General features: G+C 32.4%; 1 protein-coding gene across 2 annotated transcripts in view; it reads right to left on the reverse strand.

Moving 5' to 3' along the window:
• Nucleotides 1-2,976: 2,976 nt before the first annotated feature.
• Nucleotides 2,977-19,768, reverse strand: part of EMC2 (ER membrane protein complex subunit 2) — a 54,102-nt gene continuing 37,310 nt past the window's right edge. Inside the window, exons 8-11 of one of the 2 annotated variants that reach the window (XM_017892952.1) lie at nucleotides 15,207-15,288; nucleotides 14,272-14,382; nucleotides 12,015-12,119; nucleotides 3,506-4,510 (exon numbers count right to left, since the gene is read on the reverse strand). In XM_017892952.1, the coding sequence (XP_017748441.1) occupies nucleotides 4,424-4,510; nucleotides 12,015-12,119; nucleotides 14,272-14,382; nucleotides 15,207-15,288 (385 nt within the window). In that variant the 3' untranslated portion in view covers nucleotides 3,506-4,423. Of the gene's footprint in view, nucleotides 4,511-12,014; nucleotides 12,120-14,271; nucleotides 14,383-15,206; nucleotides 15,289-19,768 lie in introns of both variants that reach the window. The other variant, XM_017892953.1, reaches the window with a different exon arrangement.

Here is a 19,768-nt window from a genome sequence, read left to right on the forward strand (position 1 = left end):
GATTCATCTGCATAAAACCTTGGTCTCTACAACCCGTTATCGTATCCCAGACATCCCTTTCTACTGATAATAACCGACTGCCAATCAGAAAATATTTGGATTTGTCTATGACCTGGAAGCCCCCGCTTTCAGTTGTCCCACCCTCCTAAACTAAATCAGTGTACATCTTACCTGTATTGACTGATGCCTTACATCTCTTTAAAATGTATAAAGCCAAGTTGTAACCCAATCACCTTGGGCACATGTTTTCAGGATCTCCTGTGGGCTGTGTCACAGCCCATTAGTCACTCACATTTGGCTCAAAATAAATCTCTTCAAATATTTTAGAGTTTGACTCTTCAACAACAAGGTCCTGTAGGTGTTTTGTTGGATTTAGACCTAGTATTACATTTCAAAATTGTAAATGGTGTTAGCATACAGAAACACAATTTTTGTGTGGTCAATCTTGTATTCTGTGATCTTATTAAATTCACTAGTTCTTGTAAGTTCTTGGAGATTTCTGAGGAATTTGTATGTAGAAAATAATGTTAAATGCAAATATAAATTTTAATTTTTTCATTTCCAATCTCTGTGCCTTTTATCCCCTTTTCTTACGTTATTGCACTGGATGCCAAGTACTACATTGAATAGGAGTGGTGAGTGTGCATATCCTTATCTTGTTCCTAATCTTAAGAGGAACGCATTTAGTCTTTCATCACATTATTTTGTAGATGTTGAATGTTTGTGGAAGAAGGAAGTATAACAACTTCATGCACTTTAAGCGTAGCTGAATTCAAAGTGTGGGAAAGTGGAAGGACATCGTTTACAATTAAAGAAATCTGAATTCTCCCCTTGATTCTGATACTATACAGATCCTCGAAGGCCAATAAATGGAAAACAACAAGAGTTTTAATGGTGGGGGCAGAGAGCAAAATGGCATTATATTATATTCTAAATATTCTGAAATAGTTCTCATATTGACTGTAAATGAAATAACATCTTAAATAATTTAAACACAATTTAAATTAAAATATAATTTACCTTTTATTCAATTAAAATTGTTTTACAAATCAGAACATCCGAATTATAATCCCCGATCTGCTAACAAGTTATGACCCTTGCATATAACTGGCTCTCATTTTTGTCACTCTAAAATTAGAACATCACAAGATAGCCAGATGCAGCAGAGGATACCAGAAAAAATGCTGACTTGGAAACCCCTGACATCCTGGGTCTAGTCCACGCTCTGTAACACAAGAGGTTAATTTATCTGAACCTCAGATCTCCTAATCTTAAAATGAAGTACAACAAAATCATCTCCAAAGTCCTGTCTAAAATCCTATGGTTCTATGAAATGAATTAAAATGAAGTTACTTTGACGATAAGTGGGCTACAGTATATAAGACAAAAAGATTATTTGAAATATTTGTCAATAAAAGTTGGAAGTATACGCTTGCAGCATATTAAAATACTGTTCTTCCCTTTACATTTTCTCTACATCCTCTTGTGCCCCAAATCAGTATTATTTTATGGTTAAAGCTGTGTAAACATGTCCCTTTTTCACCTCTGTTGGCTCAGAATGCTAGGTGCTGAGCTGCAATAAGACATTACTTCTTTTGTTATATGCAATTATCTGCTTGCTTTAAATGATTCAATTCTGAAATAGTATTCCTGACATGTCTAAAATAAGAATTTTACACGTTAAAAAAAGTTGAAGAGTGGATAAGCAGATATATTAGTTAAAAACATACATGGCTGAAGTAACAGGAAATCAAACAGTGTCTTAAACAATCAGGAGTTTATTATTTCTCATGTAATAATTGGGGAGTCTGGCAATTGCTCATCTTGGTTTGGGTGTTCAACAATTCCATCAGGGACCCAGCGGAGTTTGGCAATTGCTCATCTTGGTTTGGGTGTTCAACGATGCCTTATCAGGGACCCAGGATCCCCTTAATCCTCCTTCAGTTCCATCTCTGAAATGTCACTTTCATTCTCATATTTGCTGTTTCATGCCATTTAAGATGGCAGCTGCACCTTTTGGCATGTTGTTGGCCAGAAAGAGGAGAAAGAGGCAAAGACTGTTTTTACACAAAGCTCTGATTTTTTAATTTGAAGGGAAAGCCCTTCTCAGTAGGGTTCTGTTCATTTCATTCAATTTCTCTATTGCACTGGCCACATATCAAGTACTCAATATCACATATGGTTAGTAGCTACCACAACAGACAGACAGAACAGATGGTTCATTTCCTTCATTGCAAAAAGTAATCAGACTATACGGAATAAAACTACCACTTCTGTTTCAGATCAATGAAGGTGCAGCCTCTGGAGTTGGGATTAGGTCCTAATGTCTTTGAGGAAAAGGGATCCTTGCCACTATTGGATCAAATTAGGGTACTGTTAAACAAAGAAGAAATAAAGGTAATAGCTGTAGGCAACTGCCTACTGTAATGGGATTATCAGTACATTTAAGTTGAAGTTTATAAATTACTACGGAATGACAATGTGCTTAACAAATATAAAATCTTGGCAAGAAGTTATTAAAATTTTGAAAAAATAAAGTGATACTGGCCAGGCCCAGTGGCTCATGCCTGTAATCCCAGCACTTCGGGAAGCTGAGGCGGGTAGATCGCTTGAGGCCACGAGTTCGAGACCAGCCTGGCCAATATAGTGAAACCCCCCGTCTCTACTAAAAATACAAAAATTAGCCAGGCATGGTGGCGCATGCCTGTAGTCCCAGCTACTCAGAGGCTGAGGCACAAGAATCACTTGAACCTGGGAGGTGGAGGTTGCAGTGAGCCAAGATCACGTCACTGCATTCCAGCCTGGGCGACAGAACGAGACTGTCTCAAAAAAAAAAAAAAAAAAAAAAGTGAAACTAAGGCAGACAGCTATAAGAGGCACTGAATTACTTATTACACAAATTTAATTGCTAGAGTAAACACTAATCCAGTGACTGATGGCGAGGAGGTTTGAAGGGGAAAAGGCAGTGAGACAACATACAGGCACTATTTTCTTTACAGAAAATGTAAATTTCAAATGGTTCATCATGTTGAAAATGCAGTTACTAATTTCATGTGTACAAAGAGTAGATCTTTGTCGTAACAAAGATTAGTAGAAAATTACCTTCATATGAAAAGAGTTCTTTCATGGAAGATATTAATTAGTTGCCTATTACTCATGGCAGAATAAAACAAAAATGACTGTAATATGAAAAATTAGACTAGATATGGAGAATAATTTATTAGCAGAACTATTCAAAAGGTTAAAAGAAGCTGATATTGACAATACTTTTCTTTCTAAACACTTCTAGATTGTCAATTCCTCCACAATCCCCACTTGCCCAAAGCAGTAATGGCAAGTCTGCAGATGCCTCTGTATATTTTTAATAAAAATAAATTTAAATATATTTATTATAAATACCACAAATATTTGCTATGAACAGTTGCTATTTTAAAACCTGATTTGTGTCTAAATGAAATTTAACTTTCAAAGTCTCTTCTATTTTACTGAAACATGTCAAATACTGTTGAAGGTAGCCTAATGGTTGTTTATTATGAAAAGAGAAAAATAAAAAATTCTAACTAAGGTAATGATAGAACAGGAAAATTTTAATATTTTCGTTTCTAAGGACAGTTTTAATTTTCTTATTTTTTTCAAAATTAAAAATAACTCAGCCACTAAAATCCCTTAATCCCTACTCTATATGATTCTTGAATATTCTTTCATGTAATTTACTATTAAAGGATTCAATAAATATAACTTGCATAAAAGTTAAATTTAAGTGTCATAACATATTTACCTTAAGGCATTTTATACGTATAAATCTCAATTATGTCCTATATCAAAACAAAAATTTTACAAAGAAATATTGCTGAACTTTGGAGAATGACATGTTTTAAGCAAGATTCATCAAAAGGATATTACAGCAGATAAAATAATTCAAATAGTCCACCGGAATGTACAGCAAAATCCAATTCGACAATATAAACAAAGTCTAAATAATCTGCTTCTGTCAGCTACACATGCTGTGTCTTTGCTATCACCAGTAAGGAGTTAACTAGAAACTGAGTTCTTAAACAATATATCCACTGTGAGTATAACAAAATGAAGTTAGAATCTTCATACGCAAGTTTAATAAAACATCATGGTTTATTTAACAAGGTTATTCTACATTAGAGTTTTATATATATATATATATATGTGATATGAAGAGACTGATGTACAATCAATAAGTCTTAAATCTCTCTTCCATGGATTTCCCCCATCTTCCCACTTAGCAGTAAAAGGCATTTTTAGGTTTATATAAACACATTCTTTACAACTGCCTTCTTAACAGAAAATTACTGTAGTATATAAACAGCACTGGGCATTTAGTAAATAAGTTACAGGCCAATAAGTTCAATTGTGCAGTTGTGAAATCTAATGTCAAAGAGTTTTTGAAACCTTAAGACTGGGTGATCTGCAATGTTTCCAACATGTCTTCGACAGCCTTAAGAGAATATTTGGTTTCCTTCTTACTTCGACCTGCAAACTAATTAAAAAAAAAAAAAGCTCAATTAGGCTCAATTTCAGTGGTAGGTTCAAAATGACAATCTTACCTTCACATTGCTAATGAAACTTAACATTGACTATTTTATAACTAGTAGGAAATCAAATATATTCTTTGTTTTTTTCAATAAGAATAAAATTTGGGTATTAAGGACATTTTCCTTTAAAGTCTTACCTTCAGTAGAAGTGTACAGAGATTTCACTGCACACTTGGCCAGTTTAAATGTTTTAAATGTTTACATAGTGTAACAACCTATAAAATCATAGATTTGAAACTATCCTACTCAGACCAAAAAAATATGAAATAAAAAGTATAATTTTAAAATGCAATTTAGCTTATATTTATGTAGGAGTGTGAACCATTTCTACTCATCTGATGTCTAAACAGATTTTTACAATTTCAAACGAAGGTACAATATAAATACAAGTTATTTCACTAAACATTTTAAAGTTGCAAGTACTCTCTAAATAAATAGTAGCTCATAATTTAAGTTTCCAGATTTATTAGTTAACTAAATGATACGGTTCTGCAAACAGCTGTCAAGTAAAACCTACGCTACACATTAAAACAATGTAAAATGTTTTAAAGTATGCATTTCTACTTTATTAATTGTAATTTATTTATATTATAAAACTAATTGGGATTGGATTTTACTATGAAAACAAAATAGAATATATCAATACATACACAAAATATACCCTATATTTGTGTATTTAAAAGCAAATTCATGGCATATTAAATTCAGTATCGTACACATAATCGCTGGAGGGAAACACTGTTGAATACCACATGCTGATTTTAAAATGAGTTTGTTAACTGCACTGACAATTCCCATTATTTATTAGTCTGATTTAAAACAAAAGCTTTACTAGATAAGCAAGTGTTCCTTGTTGGAGATGGGAGAAAGTTTGTTTTATATACATATACTTTACCCATTTTCCCCCTGGTTAAATATGATTAAAATACTTGGTATTAGCAACATCTAGTGTTTTCAAGTTAACATCAAACCACTCAATACATTTTCAAGTGACTGATCATTTCTTCAAATAACAATGCTGTCTTAAGCACTTAGTACTTGATTTACGATGTGTTCCTTGTCTTTTGTAATTACCTTAATTTGGAAAACTTCTCATGACCTGTTCAGAAAGATTAAGTGATCAAGCACAGGTAACATCATAGAAGCAACAGGCTTCAGGAACTGGTAACCTGTCTCTGACCCCTCCGGCTACAGCTTAACGTTATGATTCCCTCACTTCCTACACTCTAAACCATTAGATTAGTTTTTGTAGTTGAATCCTGATTTGAAAAGTAAATAAAGGATGTTTCTAGTGGAAATGCCAGAGGAAAAAAAAAAGCTTCTCATAAAATCAATATCACCTTGCCTTTCAAAAGGCATCACGAATTTAAGGAATTCATATGTTAAATAAGGTAACAGCAATATCACATTTAAAACTTTGTCTTTTTATAATTTCCCCTGAGGACTAAAGGCTGTGGGGCATGCTTATTACTTTTGCTACCCAGTTAATAAATTACACAATACACAAGGATTTACCAGAAATAGAAAGCTTTTCCTTTTACCACCATTTATGAAACATAAATAGGAATGGTCCTAATCAGATATTTAAAGGTCTAATTCTGAGAAAATTAGGGGTACAGAATAGGACATCACATAGTAACATTACCACATAACATTTATTCTAATTGCTTTTAAATAGCAAAGTAAAAATAAAAAAAAATCTGTAGAGCTAAAACCATAACATGTATTTTAAATACAGTATTTTCTTGGTTTATACTTAAACATAAAATAATACAGTGTGATCTTTTAAAATTAGCTAATTTTAAAGAGTCACCTAAAATGGTGTCAACATGACTCACAACCAGTGCAATTTGGAAAAAACCAAATGAATTTACTTGTGTCAGAAAAAATAAAAGAAAGTTGGAAATATAAATCTATCACTTCAAATGTAATGTGACACGCAATCATTCTGTCTATTCCAGAACTGCATGGCAATTTAACTGATTAAGTCAGAATCATTTTTTCTCTCAAATCATGATTTAATTTTCTATTTCCCAAAAGGACAGTAACAGAATCACCGCTGCAATCATAAATAACATATAAATCACTAGCACAGATTTAACTGTGCACCAAAGAAGCATTTATCTGGAAAATCATTGTGAGTAAGTTCACATTAAAGTTTTTCATGTGCATTAATCAAATATGTCTGCTTCTACTGAACATGCTAAACCAATTACCTAATTGAAGAGCAAATAGTAGCCATATTCTGTTTCATCATTAAGTGGAAACAAAGAAAGAAAAGCAGTTTTGAAACCTAATATTCCCTAATTTATAAGTATCTAGAAAATCACATATTAAATATTATATACTCTATACTGGCTATACATGCTTAGATACGATTAAGAAATTCTCACTGAGATCCCAAAGATTTACCTAGTTATCAAGAATGTCATTCTCTGACAGTTATACTCTTCTACATGATTCACAAATTCTGTATTTTTGTTTTCATACAGTTAGATTTTGCTTAAGTAAATCTTTCAAAATTCTCTGTAAGATCTGTAAGAAAACTCATTAGAAAAAACCACAAAAACAATCAAATAATAAAAATTTGCTTATCAAATTCAGAGGTCAGTGATTCATGCATTGTAATAACTGAGATACCTTGCTTGGTATCTTTATATAATTTGTGGAAAATACACGGGTAGACAAAGTAATAGGAAAAATGAAATGGATTGTAAATGAATGAATCTCAAAAACATGCTGAGTGAAAGAAGCCAGACACAGAAGATCATATAGCCTATGAACTCATTTATACAAAGTTATAGTACAGGCAAAACTAATGTTTGGTGATAAAAATCAAATCAGTGCTTGTCTGTCTCCCAGTGGGGGATGAGGTTGACTGCAAAATGGCAGAAGGAAGCTTTCTTGGGTGATGAAAATGCTATTTTGAGTGGGGGGCTGGTAAGGGGGTGTACATATTTGTTAAAACTCAGACTGTATACTTAAAATATACGCATTTGATTACATGTAAATTATACCTCAACACACCTCAAGGGGGTCTTGTCACATTGAAGAGACAGGGAGAAGGAAAAACATGATAACTTATGTTTTAACTTCTTCGATTCTCAGAATATTTTATTATGGCTATCTTGCAGAAGAAAAGATAAGCCAAGAGATGTTAGGTAATTTACCCAAGTTTGCATAGCTAATAATTATATCAGAGTCAAAATTTGAACCCAAACAACATGCGTCCAGCATCTGTAATCTTCTCTTTAACGACACTGAACTAGCTTCCATGTACAGGCCTCATGATAGAATACAAGATGGACAGAAACACTGGATATCCATATGGGGAGCAACTGACCCCCTATTTCACATCATACATAAAAATCAATTCCAGGCCAGATGCAGTGATTCATACCTATAATCCTGGCACTCCACTGGTAGACTGAGACAGGAGGATCACTTGAGGCCAGGAGTTTGAGACCAGCCTGTGCAATACAGCTGGACCTCATCTCTACAAAAAATTTAAAAATTAGCTGAGCACAGTGACATGCGCCTACAGTCCCAGTGAGTTGGGAGGCTGAGGCAGGAGGATAACTCAACCTGGGTGGTTGAGGGCAAAGTGAGCCATGATCATGCCACTGCACTCCAGCCTGGGCGACAGAACCAGATTCTGTCTCAAAAAAATAAAAATTAAAAATTAAAATAAATCAATTCCAAATGGGTTGTGGATTAAATATGAAAAGTAAAATAGAAATTCTGAAGACACACAGAATTCTTTATGACCATGAGTAGCAAAAGATTTCTTAAACAGAACACAAAAAACACAAACAAATGACTGAGGCATTTGAACACATTTCATTTCAGAACTTCTATTCCTCAAGATCATATAAGCAAAAAAGTAAAAAGTTATATATATTTGCTTATACATAAAACTAGAAAAGGGCTCAAAGCAAAAAACTAAAGAAATAAGTCATGCAAATACTAATGAGAAAAATATTTCATGAAAGAGGATATCCAAATGGAACTGATCATCAGGGACATGCAAAATAAAACCATAAAGTACCACTCTACACATGTACCAGAATGGCTATAATTACAAAGACTGACAGAACCAAGTGTTGGTGAAGATGTGGGACTATTAGAACTCTTACTGCTGGTGGGAGCAAACTAATTTGGAAAACTGCCTTTAACTACTAAAGTTAAATATACATATATTCTATGACCCAGTATTTTCACTCAGATATACAGAACTGCACATACAGTAAGAACTGCATATACATGTCCACCAAAAGATCTGTACAGCAATATTCAGTATAGTTTATTCAAAATAGCCCAAACAGAAAATATTCCAAATGCATAGCAATAACTGACTAGACGAAGTGTAACATTCATACAATGAACTACAGTAGAAGAAAATGAATGAACTACAGACATAAACAAGGATAAATCCCATAAACTGAATAATGATAGAAATATGCAAGACAGAAAAGAATACATACTGGCTGATTCCATAAACTACAGGGTTATAAATGAGTACTCTTAAGGAATACAAGAAGAGAAATTAAGAGGACTTATCAAGAGGGCTTTGGGATGCTGCAATGTTTATATTTATTAGCCTGGATACATTTACCTTATATTAGTCACTGAAAGGCACATTTATTACTTGCATCCTTTTTTTCTGTTATAATTCTTATTTCTATACTGTAATTTAGCAAAAACTGATTTTAAAATAGTTATGTCAAAAAAGCACTCTGAAGAGCTGTTTCTCATAAATGTCTTAAAAATGATTATGTAGTATGCATAGCATTATTTTTGTATTATACAAATCTTACCTTTAAATCACACACTTCCACATACTTCCAAGCCTACTCTGTGTGGAACTCCATTACAGATCTGAGCTATCCCAAACTACATTTGAAGAAGCAGTCTCGCTAATATTTACAAATACTCTGACTTACAATATGCCAACAAAACTAACATGCTCTATAACAGACAATAAAAATACACAAAGGTGACTTTCGATGATGTGATTATGGAGGCATTACATTTTTTAAATCTCCTCAATTTTCTCCAACCAGAAGGGCAAAAACGAACAACAAAAAGCCAGCACCAAAACCAACATAATAGAACTCAAGCCCACAGATGACATTTTCAAAAAAACTAGGTAACAGTCAATTTTCTAAACCCTAGAATGTGACTATGTCATCAAGAGCAGCATGACCTACAAAAGATTAACAACTGTGTGGTAGGAGAAATAGAAATAGAGGACAACCTACTACTCTACAAGAAACCAAAAACCAAACAAATTATGAATTGTTAACCCACGGAACAAGAAAACCTGAGATGATGCATCTGCCAAGGGCCTAGAAGTCTTCATAAGCTCCGAAACAAATATAAGTGTAAAAAACTATTCACAAATATGAGATTAGACAAGTCTAACCATCCACTATCTTAAAATCTCTAAAATATCTAGCAAACATCCTCTTCCAGAAGGACAAAACTTCACACCCTGAAGAAAAACAATTAAAAACTGAAACCAAACCAGGGCAGAAACACCAGGGCAAGAAGGAGAGATGGTTCAGATAAGGAGGGGTGAGAAAAGGAGTGATGCCCAGAGGCAGCAATCCCAGAAGAAAACAAAGCAAAAATGAAGAAACACAAACTGTAACAACAATACGTAACATTTAAAGCTGACAGCAACACTTCAGAATTCAAGATCTTGAGGGCTCTAGAAATAGAACAGTGGGCTGAAGCCAGAAAATCTTTCCGGGTCACACTCAGTTCTAAGACAGATTCTACATTCACACTCAGTTCTAAGAAAGACTGGCTACACAAAGAGGTCGTATTTGAGTTCTCTTTAGCAAAAAAGAGGTAGAAATAGAATAGCCAAGCTGGGAAAGCTACCCTAACCTATCTCCAACTTCCTGCCATTCCATAAACATCTCCTCCTAATAGTCCAGGAAAACTACCTCATTTAAACATGGCGGACAAGAAAAATATGAATCAACTTCATAAAAAATTATGGAGAAAACATAAAATACAGAAAACGACAAAATAATTTGAAGGAAAATGAATAATAAAGGACACAGAAAAATGAAGTCTAATATACTTGTAACTGAAACTCTGAAAAAGAAAACTAAGCAGAGAAAAAAATGCTTGTAATTCTATAAGCAACTTTTCTCAACTAAAAGGGCTAAATTGATGTACTAAATGGGTGTACTGTGTATTTGGGAAAACTGACCCAAGAAGAATCAATAAAACAAATCGTAGTAAGACTACTGGATTTTAAAGATAAAGAAAAAATTCCTTTGGGTAACCAGACAAAAAGTCACTTATGATAAAAAGCAAGTCAAGATGGCATCATACTTCTTGACGGCAACATTTTATTCTGAAACAGAATGAAACAGTGGGGCATGGTGATGCCTGCACCTGTAGTCCCAGCTACTTAGAAGGCTGAGGTAAAAGGATCACATGAAGCCAGGAGTTCTCTGCCAGTCTGGGCAATATAGCAAGATCTCGTCTATATTTAAAAAAAAAAAAACCAACTGAACAATATGCTTAAGACACTTAGGTAAAGGATCAACGGGTATATAAAAAGCCAAACTGCCCTTAAAATATAAAGGCTATAGACAAATAAGGCTAAAGACATAAGAAGATGTGTTTTCCCATGAGTAAATTTCTCATGAAAATAATTTCCCAAAATCTGCTAAGGATGAGCTTTAGAAAACGAAGATACAAATGGAGAAGTTTCAGTAAAAGATTTGAAGTATAAGCAGACTGCACAAACTTTGTTACGCAGTTTGATTAGTTTACTTTAAGGCTTTTCTTCCTTCTTTTCTATTTCTTGAGATACCTATGATTAAAAGAAATGCGACATAATTTATTTATCCTGAGTTTTCAGAATTAGTCTGTGTTTGCCAAACGCAGAACCACTGAGATTTCTAGATTGTAAGGTTAATTATGAAATAATAATACTAATAGATTCCTCTTGAGGGGATAAAAAGGTAGTCTTAAAACCACATATTAATCCCAGCACTTAGGGAGACTGAGGCGGGTGGATCACGAGGTCAGGTGTTCAAGATCAGCCTGGCCAACATAGTGAAACCCCCTCTCTACTAAAATAAAATAAAATAATTAGCTGATCATGGTGGCAGGCGCCTGTAATCCCAGCTATTTGGGAGGCTGAGGCAGGAGAATCACTTGAACCTGGGAGGTGGAGGTTGCAGTGAACCGAGATTGCACCACTTCACTCTAGCCCGGGGAACAGTGTGAGACTCTGTCTCAGAAAAAAGAAAAAAAAAAAAAAAAAAAAAAAACCACAAATTAATTCTACACAAAACACATTTCATAAAGCCCTAAAGGCATATAAGTCCAATGCTAGACATCTGACTTTGTAGTCTGTAGAAACAAAACTAAGAAATACATTAACTGACCTACATAGCAAAATGATCAATAAATACTAACCTGATAAGCTCTGTTTATTTGACTAGCTGCCCAACTAGCATATTTCATGTTGTCCTTTTTCGTTTTTGCACTTGCTTTTGGATTAGAAGCAATATGACTTGCCGACTAAAAACAAACAAACAATAACATCAAAAGCAAAATTCCTTTTTTGCTAGTCAAGATAATCAAAAACATAAGGGACATGGTTGCAATGGGATGATAATAAAGAATTTTTAAAAACTGTACCAAAATAATTTGTAATATAAACACAAAATTGAATATTAGTGCTTAAAATGAAAATACATTTTAAAATATAGTATAAATCCAAAATAGTGGGAAGGGAAAATATATTTTAAATAATACCTAAAATTATTTAATTATGTATCTGTAACAGCTCTTAAAGGTAAAACTCCGTATTGTTTAAATAAAGAAGCTATAGAAGAACACTTTATAAACCAAAAGCACTTTACCACTGTAGGATATTACTGGTGTTATTTCTTGTTATTGAATTACATAAGCTTGCCTATGTCAGAATCACATAATCATTGAATATTTACAGAAAAGGAAACTCAAAATAATTTAGCCTGACATCCTACATTAATAGATAAAAGAAATTTAAGTCCAATAGGAGAGATTTAACTTGACCAAAGCAAAATAATGGGTCTTTGAAATAAAGAAGATCTTTATCTCTAATCCATTTCTCTTTTCACTATACCATGAGTTTTCAAACTGTGTTTCAGAGAACCAATTAGTCCCTGCAATTTGATCCACCCTCTCCTTTTTAAAAATGTATTTAAATGAGCAGTTCTTAATCTGGGATCTGTGAAAGAATCCATAAAACCCCAAAATCATATGCTAATTATTAAATGTATATATTACTGTGAAGAGTAAGATATAATTTTAATCCTATTCTTAAATATATTTTACTCTTAAAAGAATCTGACCATGTGATTCAAAAAACAGGTTAAGCGTTTGTTTTATGCCAGCCTGTGCTATACCCTCTTTCACCTATGTCTCCGTCTCTGCCAGTGAAGAATCTATATCCCCAAATCTGACGTTTATACCTCTATGACTTTAATGTTACCTTCTTCTTATGAATTTTAGTAGATGCAGTGGTTACGAGAAAAACTATGGAGTTAACTTCCTGGGCTGGAAACCCAACTCAATCATTTAGGAGCTCTGTGCCCATCTTTGGGCAAATTAATTAAATCCGTGTCTCAGTTTCACCACCTGAGAATAGTATTGAGAGCCCCTACTCAAATACTTGATGTGAGGATGTATTGATTTAAAATAAAAACTACAGGTCAGAACAATGCCCAGCACATAAAGTGCTATGTATAAACTATTGATAATATGTTGTATATTATATAGTTTTTAAAATTAGTATTTATTTGATAAAGAGATACTTCTACTATAGTATATTTTCAAGCCATTGCAATTAGCTTTGTTAGAATCCAGGAAAATTTTCTTGAAATACATTTGAACCATTTTCCAATCATATTTTGCCATTCCTTTTTAAAAATTATTTCATTTTTATTTCTTCCTATCTCCATTTCTTCAATTAGTTCTTTTTCATTGAGCTGCAACTAGAAGACATTTATCAAGAAGTCTGTCAAAAGAACAGGATAAATAAAAAATTCAAAGAACTAACTGACATATTAAAGTTTATTTTTCCCAGCCTTTCTTATTGTAGAGAGGTGCTCACTTTATATACATGTCTTAAAGGTCAGCAAATTATTCCTCCATTTCCCATACTCTTATTAATTGACTTTTCTAAACTCTGCATTTGGCATACCTAAACAAGAGATCATTACATACTTGCCACAATTTCCAAACTGTTTTTCTACACCATAAAAAATGTTTTAATTTGATATATTAGGGATTTTATTTCTAATGTCTTTTATTGGCATAGTTTAAAAATACATCATACAACTATAATTTAGGAAAGAAATACAATAATGTTGGGCATAAACCCAAGAATATCAAAACAAGAAATCATATGTTTTTTTTCCTGTTACGATTTAATTTTATAAGGGCAGATTTCAATTCTGATACGATAAAAGATAGTTTACAACAAAAAAAGTCAAACAGCTAGGCTGTATTAACATTCAAAAATAAAACTGGCTTACAAGCTATTGCTCAGAATTAATTACAGAAAAAAATCATATGCTTATTAATAAAATACAAAAAACAGGAGAGGAGTGATGGGAGGGGATAGTTGAATGGATTTTAAGTGACAGATTTTTAAAAATAACATTAAACATGCACCTCCACTCACCATATAAAGCCCAAACAAAGCTCTCATATTTCTGTTGTTCAGTTTCAACGCCTGTGCAAAATACTTTCTTGAAAGTTCGAGGTTTTCAAGTCCACCTTGGGTATATTTAACCTGTTAAAAATTGCAAAGTGCTGAAAACTGTTTATTTTACTACTTTGAAATATAGCATGGTTTCATCATACCACAGGCATTAAGTAATCGAAACAGATATTCTCTCTAAAAACAAATACAAGATGTTAAAAGAATTCACCTAAAGGTTTTTAAAGCTAATCTAAAATTTCAAACATAACCTTCCCCCAAAAAGCTATTCTGTTCTACGAACATTGAGATGATTGAGTAGTTTTTAAAACAAGAATGCTGCCACAATAAAAAGCCAGAATAATTTCTATTTCAGCTGCCTCACAAATGCTTCACTTCTCATTGTATTTTCTATTACTGGCATTATAAATGTGGACTTAAATATTGAATTGTCCTTTCATAATCTGTACGGACATTCTTTAATAATGAATCTCTTCTAGCCTTATAGCATTCAATTGTACTGCTATTCTTAACAGTATGCAAATTAAATAAACACTTCCTATGTCCCAACTGGCTTTAATACAAATTTCCCAGAATATGGATTTAACAATCATAATCACTATAAATGTCTCAGAAGCCATTAAGTGGTGGCAAATGTGATATAACTTATAATTAGGAAAGAAAATAGTACACAAATATAAAAATACAAGGAATTTCACTGTTTTAAGTATGTCTTAATTGAAGTCAGTATTACCACTGCAATGTTAAAAATTTTAAACTTTTATTCCCACAATGTAATGTTCATCAGATGTTTTAAATATATACTTGCTTAACATGAAGGAAATATTCTTAGTTCCATAATAATACCGAATAGTAACAAAAATAAAATTACAAGCCATTGTTCTGAAAACACTTACTTCAGCATACTGCTGACAGTATAAGTGGTTGTGTGGATTAGTCATCATTAGTTCCTCTAAACAAAAGGCTGCTTTTGCATAGCTAAAAACACATCAAGAGGAAAAATTAATTTTAAAAGTCACAAATTTTTATTTTAGTTAAACCTTGAAATAATTTAAAAACGTTAATGATATTAAACAATTTATTCACAAATAATTTACATAGCTTTATTAATAAAGTATTTGTCATCTGAAATTCATAAATATCAATGACATTAAATTTTATCATGAAATCAATAAACACAGGCATCTTAAAGCAGCCTGTAAACAATCAATAGATACTGCATTTTAAAAATTGGTTCACTCCTACTACATCTCATCATTACTAATAAGAAAGGCTTCAAGACCTTGGATCAAGTTGTATACAGAACAACTTCTGGAAGCTCGCTGATCATTTTAAAAAATATTCAAACAGCTAATGTGTAAGGAGAAAATAAATACTTTATTAAATATTCTCTACTCACTAAAAATTCTTCACAGGCATGTATTTACCAACATATTCTATTACAAAGATTTCTCTCATTACTTAAGTTTACTGTCAAATATCAAATTATAATGAAGTTATAAATTTCTAAGCCCATGAAAAATAGATCAAGTTGGTTTTGATATACACTGTACTACCATTTAATCTTGTGGTAGAATAAACAAAAATCTTGCTGAAAACCTAAGGAAAGAGAACTGCCAGAAAGAGCTCTGGAAAAACATTTTAAAGCATGTGACTATAATTCACTAAATATATTTTAAATGTTTAATGCCATGTGCCTATCCTCACTATCTACAGGAAATCCTAATGAACACAGGTGTTACAAGATTTTTTCCCAGTGAGGAAGTGATGACACTACCCAACAAAAAGAGGTTACCTAAAGTTATTTTTGGCATTTGTTACCAACATACAAAAGTATCTACCTTTACACTAATGCCTGATATACTTTTAAAAATTATTTTCCTGTTTCACACAAGTATAAGCTAACTTTTAGTAATTGCTTATTAGGTGTCATGCATTTTCTACATGTGTTACATATATTAACTCATTTAATCCTACCAAAATCCTAGGAAGAAGGAAATTATTATCACCATGCCAGAGCTGAGATTACTGAGGCACAGAGCTGTAAACTGAATCCCAGGCTGTGCCACTCCAGACAGCTTGTACTCTTTAACCACTACATATGCTGTTTATATGCATTACACATAACATTGAAAAACTGAAGATGTCAATGGTAACATGAAAATGTGTACAGCAGTCACACCCAAAGGGACTGAGGAAAAAAATACACCCTGCAGATTACCTAATAATTACAGCATTTTAGATTTATGAAGGACCATATATATATACTCTCATCTAAGATCATGCAGCTGTTTAGCCCTTTCCATGTTTAAATTCAAAACCTAGCATTGGTTCTTGACACATGATAGGTATTTAGTAAGACTGAACAAATGACTAAATAAATGTCTAAAACAAATGTATTATGATTACCTACTTAATATCTATTTATCACTCTAAAAGAAAAGGGAAAATTTGTCTCTACCTTAAAACACTTTATCAAAAGACAGTTCTCTTCTAAATGTGTTCCTTTAATTATAAAGTATGATACCAAAAATTCATATTGAGACTAAGAATAAAAGTTCTTAGAGATTTAAATGGGCTGAGCACAACTGTGACACTGGTGCATAAAGCAAGGTAAAATGGGCAGGTAGTAGTAGTTCTTAGGGTAAAATGAATACCAAGATATTTTATCAAAACTCAATTAGTATCACATATGAGAAAAGGATTCCTTCCCCCAATTTTACAAAGTATGGTATCAAACTAATTTTGTGGATAAAATATAGAATTAAATAAAATTAGAGCTAGGAGGAGCTCAAGAGATGGTCTAGTCCAGCTTTTCTAGGCCATTGTTAGGCCACACAAAAAGTGACTATTTCCTCAATCTTGTCAGGAATAATACATAGCCAGTACTATTCTAGGTGCATAGAGAAGTTAATTCATTATATACAGTGACTCAACAAGACTAAGAATAGAGAAGTGAAAATAATTTGAATCTACTTAAAACAGAATAACAATTGTTATTACAATGTTAGAGTCAGTACTAGAACTAAATAAAGTTTCCTCTCTTCCTTACAAAAGTATATATAACTAAAGGTTACAGTATTTGGTACTGTGTGTTACTTTACCAACATCACGATTTTTCCTTATAGAATTGTGGTAATTCCCTTTGATATGGAATTTTAAAAGGCTGGACCTATGAAAAGGAACTATAATCACAATCATAATTAATGTATTATACTAAACTGTTCCTTGCTGTATAGTATCTAGTTTCAATTACAAATCGAGTAAAAAAATTTTGTCTTTCATAATGTGAATGCATTTTTGCTCACAAAGGTTGAGTATCCCTTAACCAAAATGCTTGGGACCAGAAATGTTTCAGATTTCAGAATTTTTCAGATTTTAAAATATCTGCATTATCTTACTGGTTGAACATCTCTAACCCAAAAATTACAAATCCAAAATGCTCCAATGAGCATTTCCTTTGAGCATCATGTTGCCACTCAGAAAGTTTCAGATTTTGGAGTATTGTTGATTTCAGATTTTCAGGTTATGGATACTTAACCTATAATACATATTGGTAGTGCTGACACACAAAAAAAATAACTGTAGTTTTAAAACTTTAGAACAAGAGTCTCAATATGGTCAATGGGTGTAACATATACCCCTGGAATAACTAAAAACAAACTATAATTTATAAATCAGAAACGCACTTATAAAAGTAACTTAAAAATATAAAACGGTTATATGGCATAATTCTATATACCTTTTCTCTCTATAAAACATTAAATAGGGCTATATGAAAATTATACTACAGATATTTATTTGGAGTTAAAAATTCCAGAACTGGGCATAGTGACACACCTGTAGTGCCAATTACACAAGAGGCTGAGACGGGAAGAGCACTTGAGCCCAGGAGCTCAAGTCTAGTCTGGGAAATGTTGTAAGACTCTGTCTCTTAAAGAAAAAAAATAGTTCAAGATCTAGGCTACCAAAGCTGCCTGTGACCTATTATACTTAAAAAAGCCTATAACTGTTCATACGCAGAAAAGAATATCAAATGTTGCATATATCTAACATTTTCAAAACTGCTACATTTTTGCCACTGTGTCCAGGAGACTGGTGCTAAAACTGATATCCTACGATTGTTTAACATTCCACCAAAAACTCCTTCTATAATGACTTGCTCAAACATGTCAAATGAATCATGTGAACTGACAGTAATTTTCAGTTTCAAAAAATCTGTAGATATGTATTTCCACTCACCTAAACATAAATATTTCTTCTACGTGTTCAATTAGAAAAAATAAATGGTCATTTTGTAACTACCTTCAAGACCAAAAAGACTTTCGTGATACTAGATAAAAGGGTAGGCTGACCATAATTATCATTTCCTCTAAAAAAATTTTTTCAGGTGCTCCTACATCTTCGTATTTCTTGATTTTTTGAGATTTCTCAGTTCATTTCTCTTAAGTGTACATTCACCTCTATTTCAATAAACTCTTTAGATTCAAAACAAAGCAAAACTGAACGTGGTGCCACATGGTGAAACAAATAAATAAATTTAATGGTAGGTTAAAAATAAGGTATAACCTAAATTTGATGATGAAATAAATATTAGAAATCATGCAAAAAAATAAAATTGCAAACGAAGTAGGGGAAAAAAGGTGATATATATTTTAAGCTATTAAAGGATAGCAGACATGATAATGTTAAAAACTGATGAATCTGATTTTCTAAAAATGTAAAGTTTCTATAATTTTAAGAAGTCAGTATTTAAAAGCATATAACAAGGATATACTTTTGACATATGGTTACTCTCCTTTACAAAAGAGCTCTTAAAATGAACTAAAAGGTAGAACCAATTTCACCTATCAAACTTGTAAAGATTAAAAAAGAATCACAGTATCCAATATTGTTAAGGGACTCTAGTAAATGCTGGTGTGCTAGTAAACTGATGTTAACATTCTAGGGAACAATCAGGAACTATATATCAAAACCACAGAAAATGTACCTCTTATTTAATCAAGCAATTTTAGTTCAAAGAATTTAACTCAAGGAAACAAAATAAACATGATCACTACAGCATTACACATAAAAATATAAAACAACCTTTATATCTCCTTAGGAAACTGGTTAAAAATACTAGGGTAAACTGGTAAGATGAAATAATATAAAACCATTCAAAACACACTGCAGATTGTTATAGTGACAAGAAATTTTTGACAAAATATAAGGGAAAGCATAAACTACGAAAGATAGTTTTATTTTGGGCTTTTGTTTTAAAAGGCAAGGAAGGACAAAAATCAAACTACAGTTAACTTAGGATGCTGGAATTACATGTAATTTTTGTCTTGGTCTTTATGCTTTATTGTGTTTCTCAAATTTTCTGCATTAGGTATTCCTTTAACTTGAAAAAAAAATCCTTGTTAATTTGAAATGTTTAAAAATGCTTTCAGTCAGAAAAGTTTTAAAAAGTACA

This window comes from Rhinopithecus bieti, unplaced genomic scaffold (genome assembly GCF_001698545.2).
Source record: "Rhinopithecus bieti isolate Rb0 unplaced genomic scaffold, ASM169854v2 scaffold_23780, whole genome shotgun sequence".
NCBI lineage: Eukaryota > Metazoa > Chordata > Mammalia > Primates > Cercopithecidae > Rhinopithecus > Rhinopithecus bieti.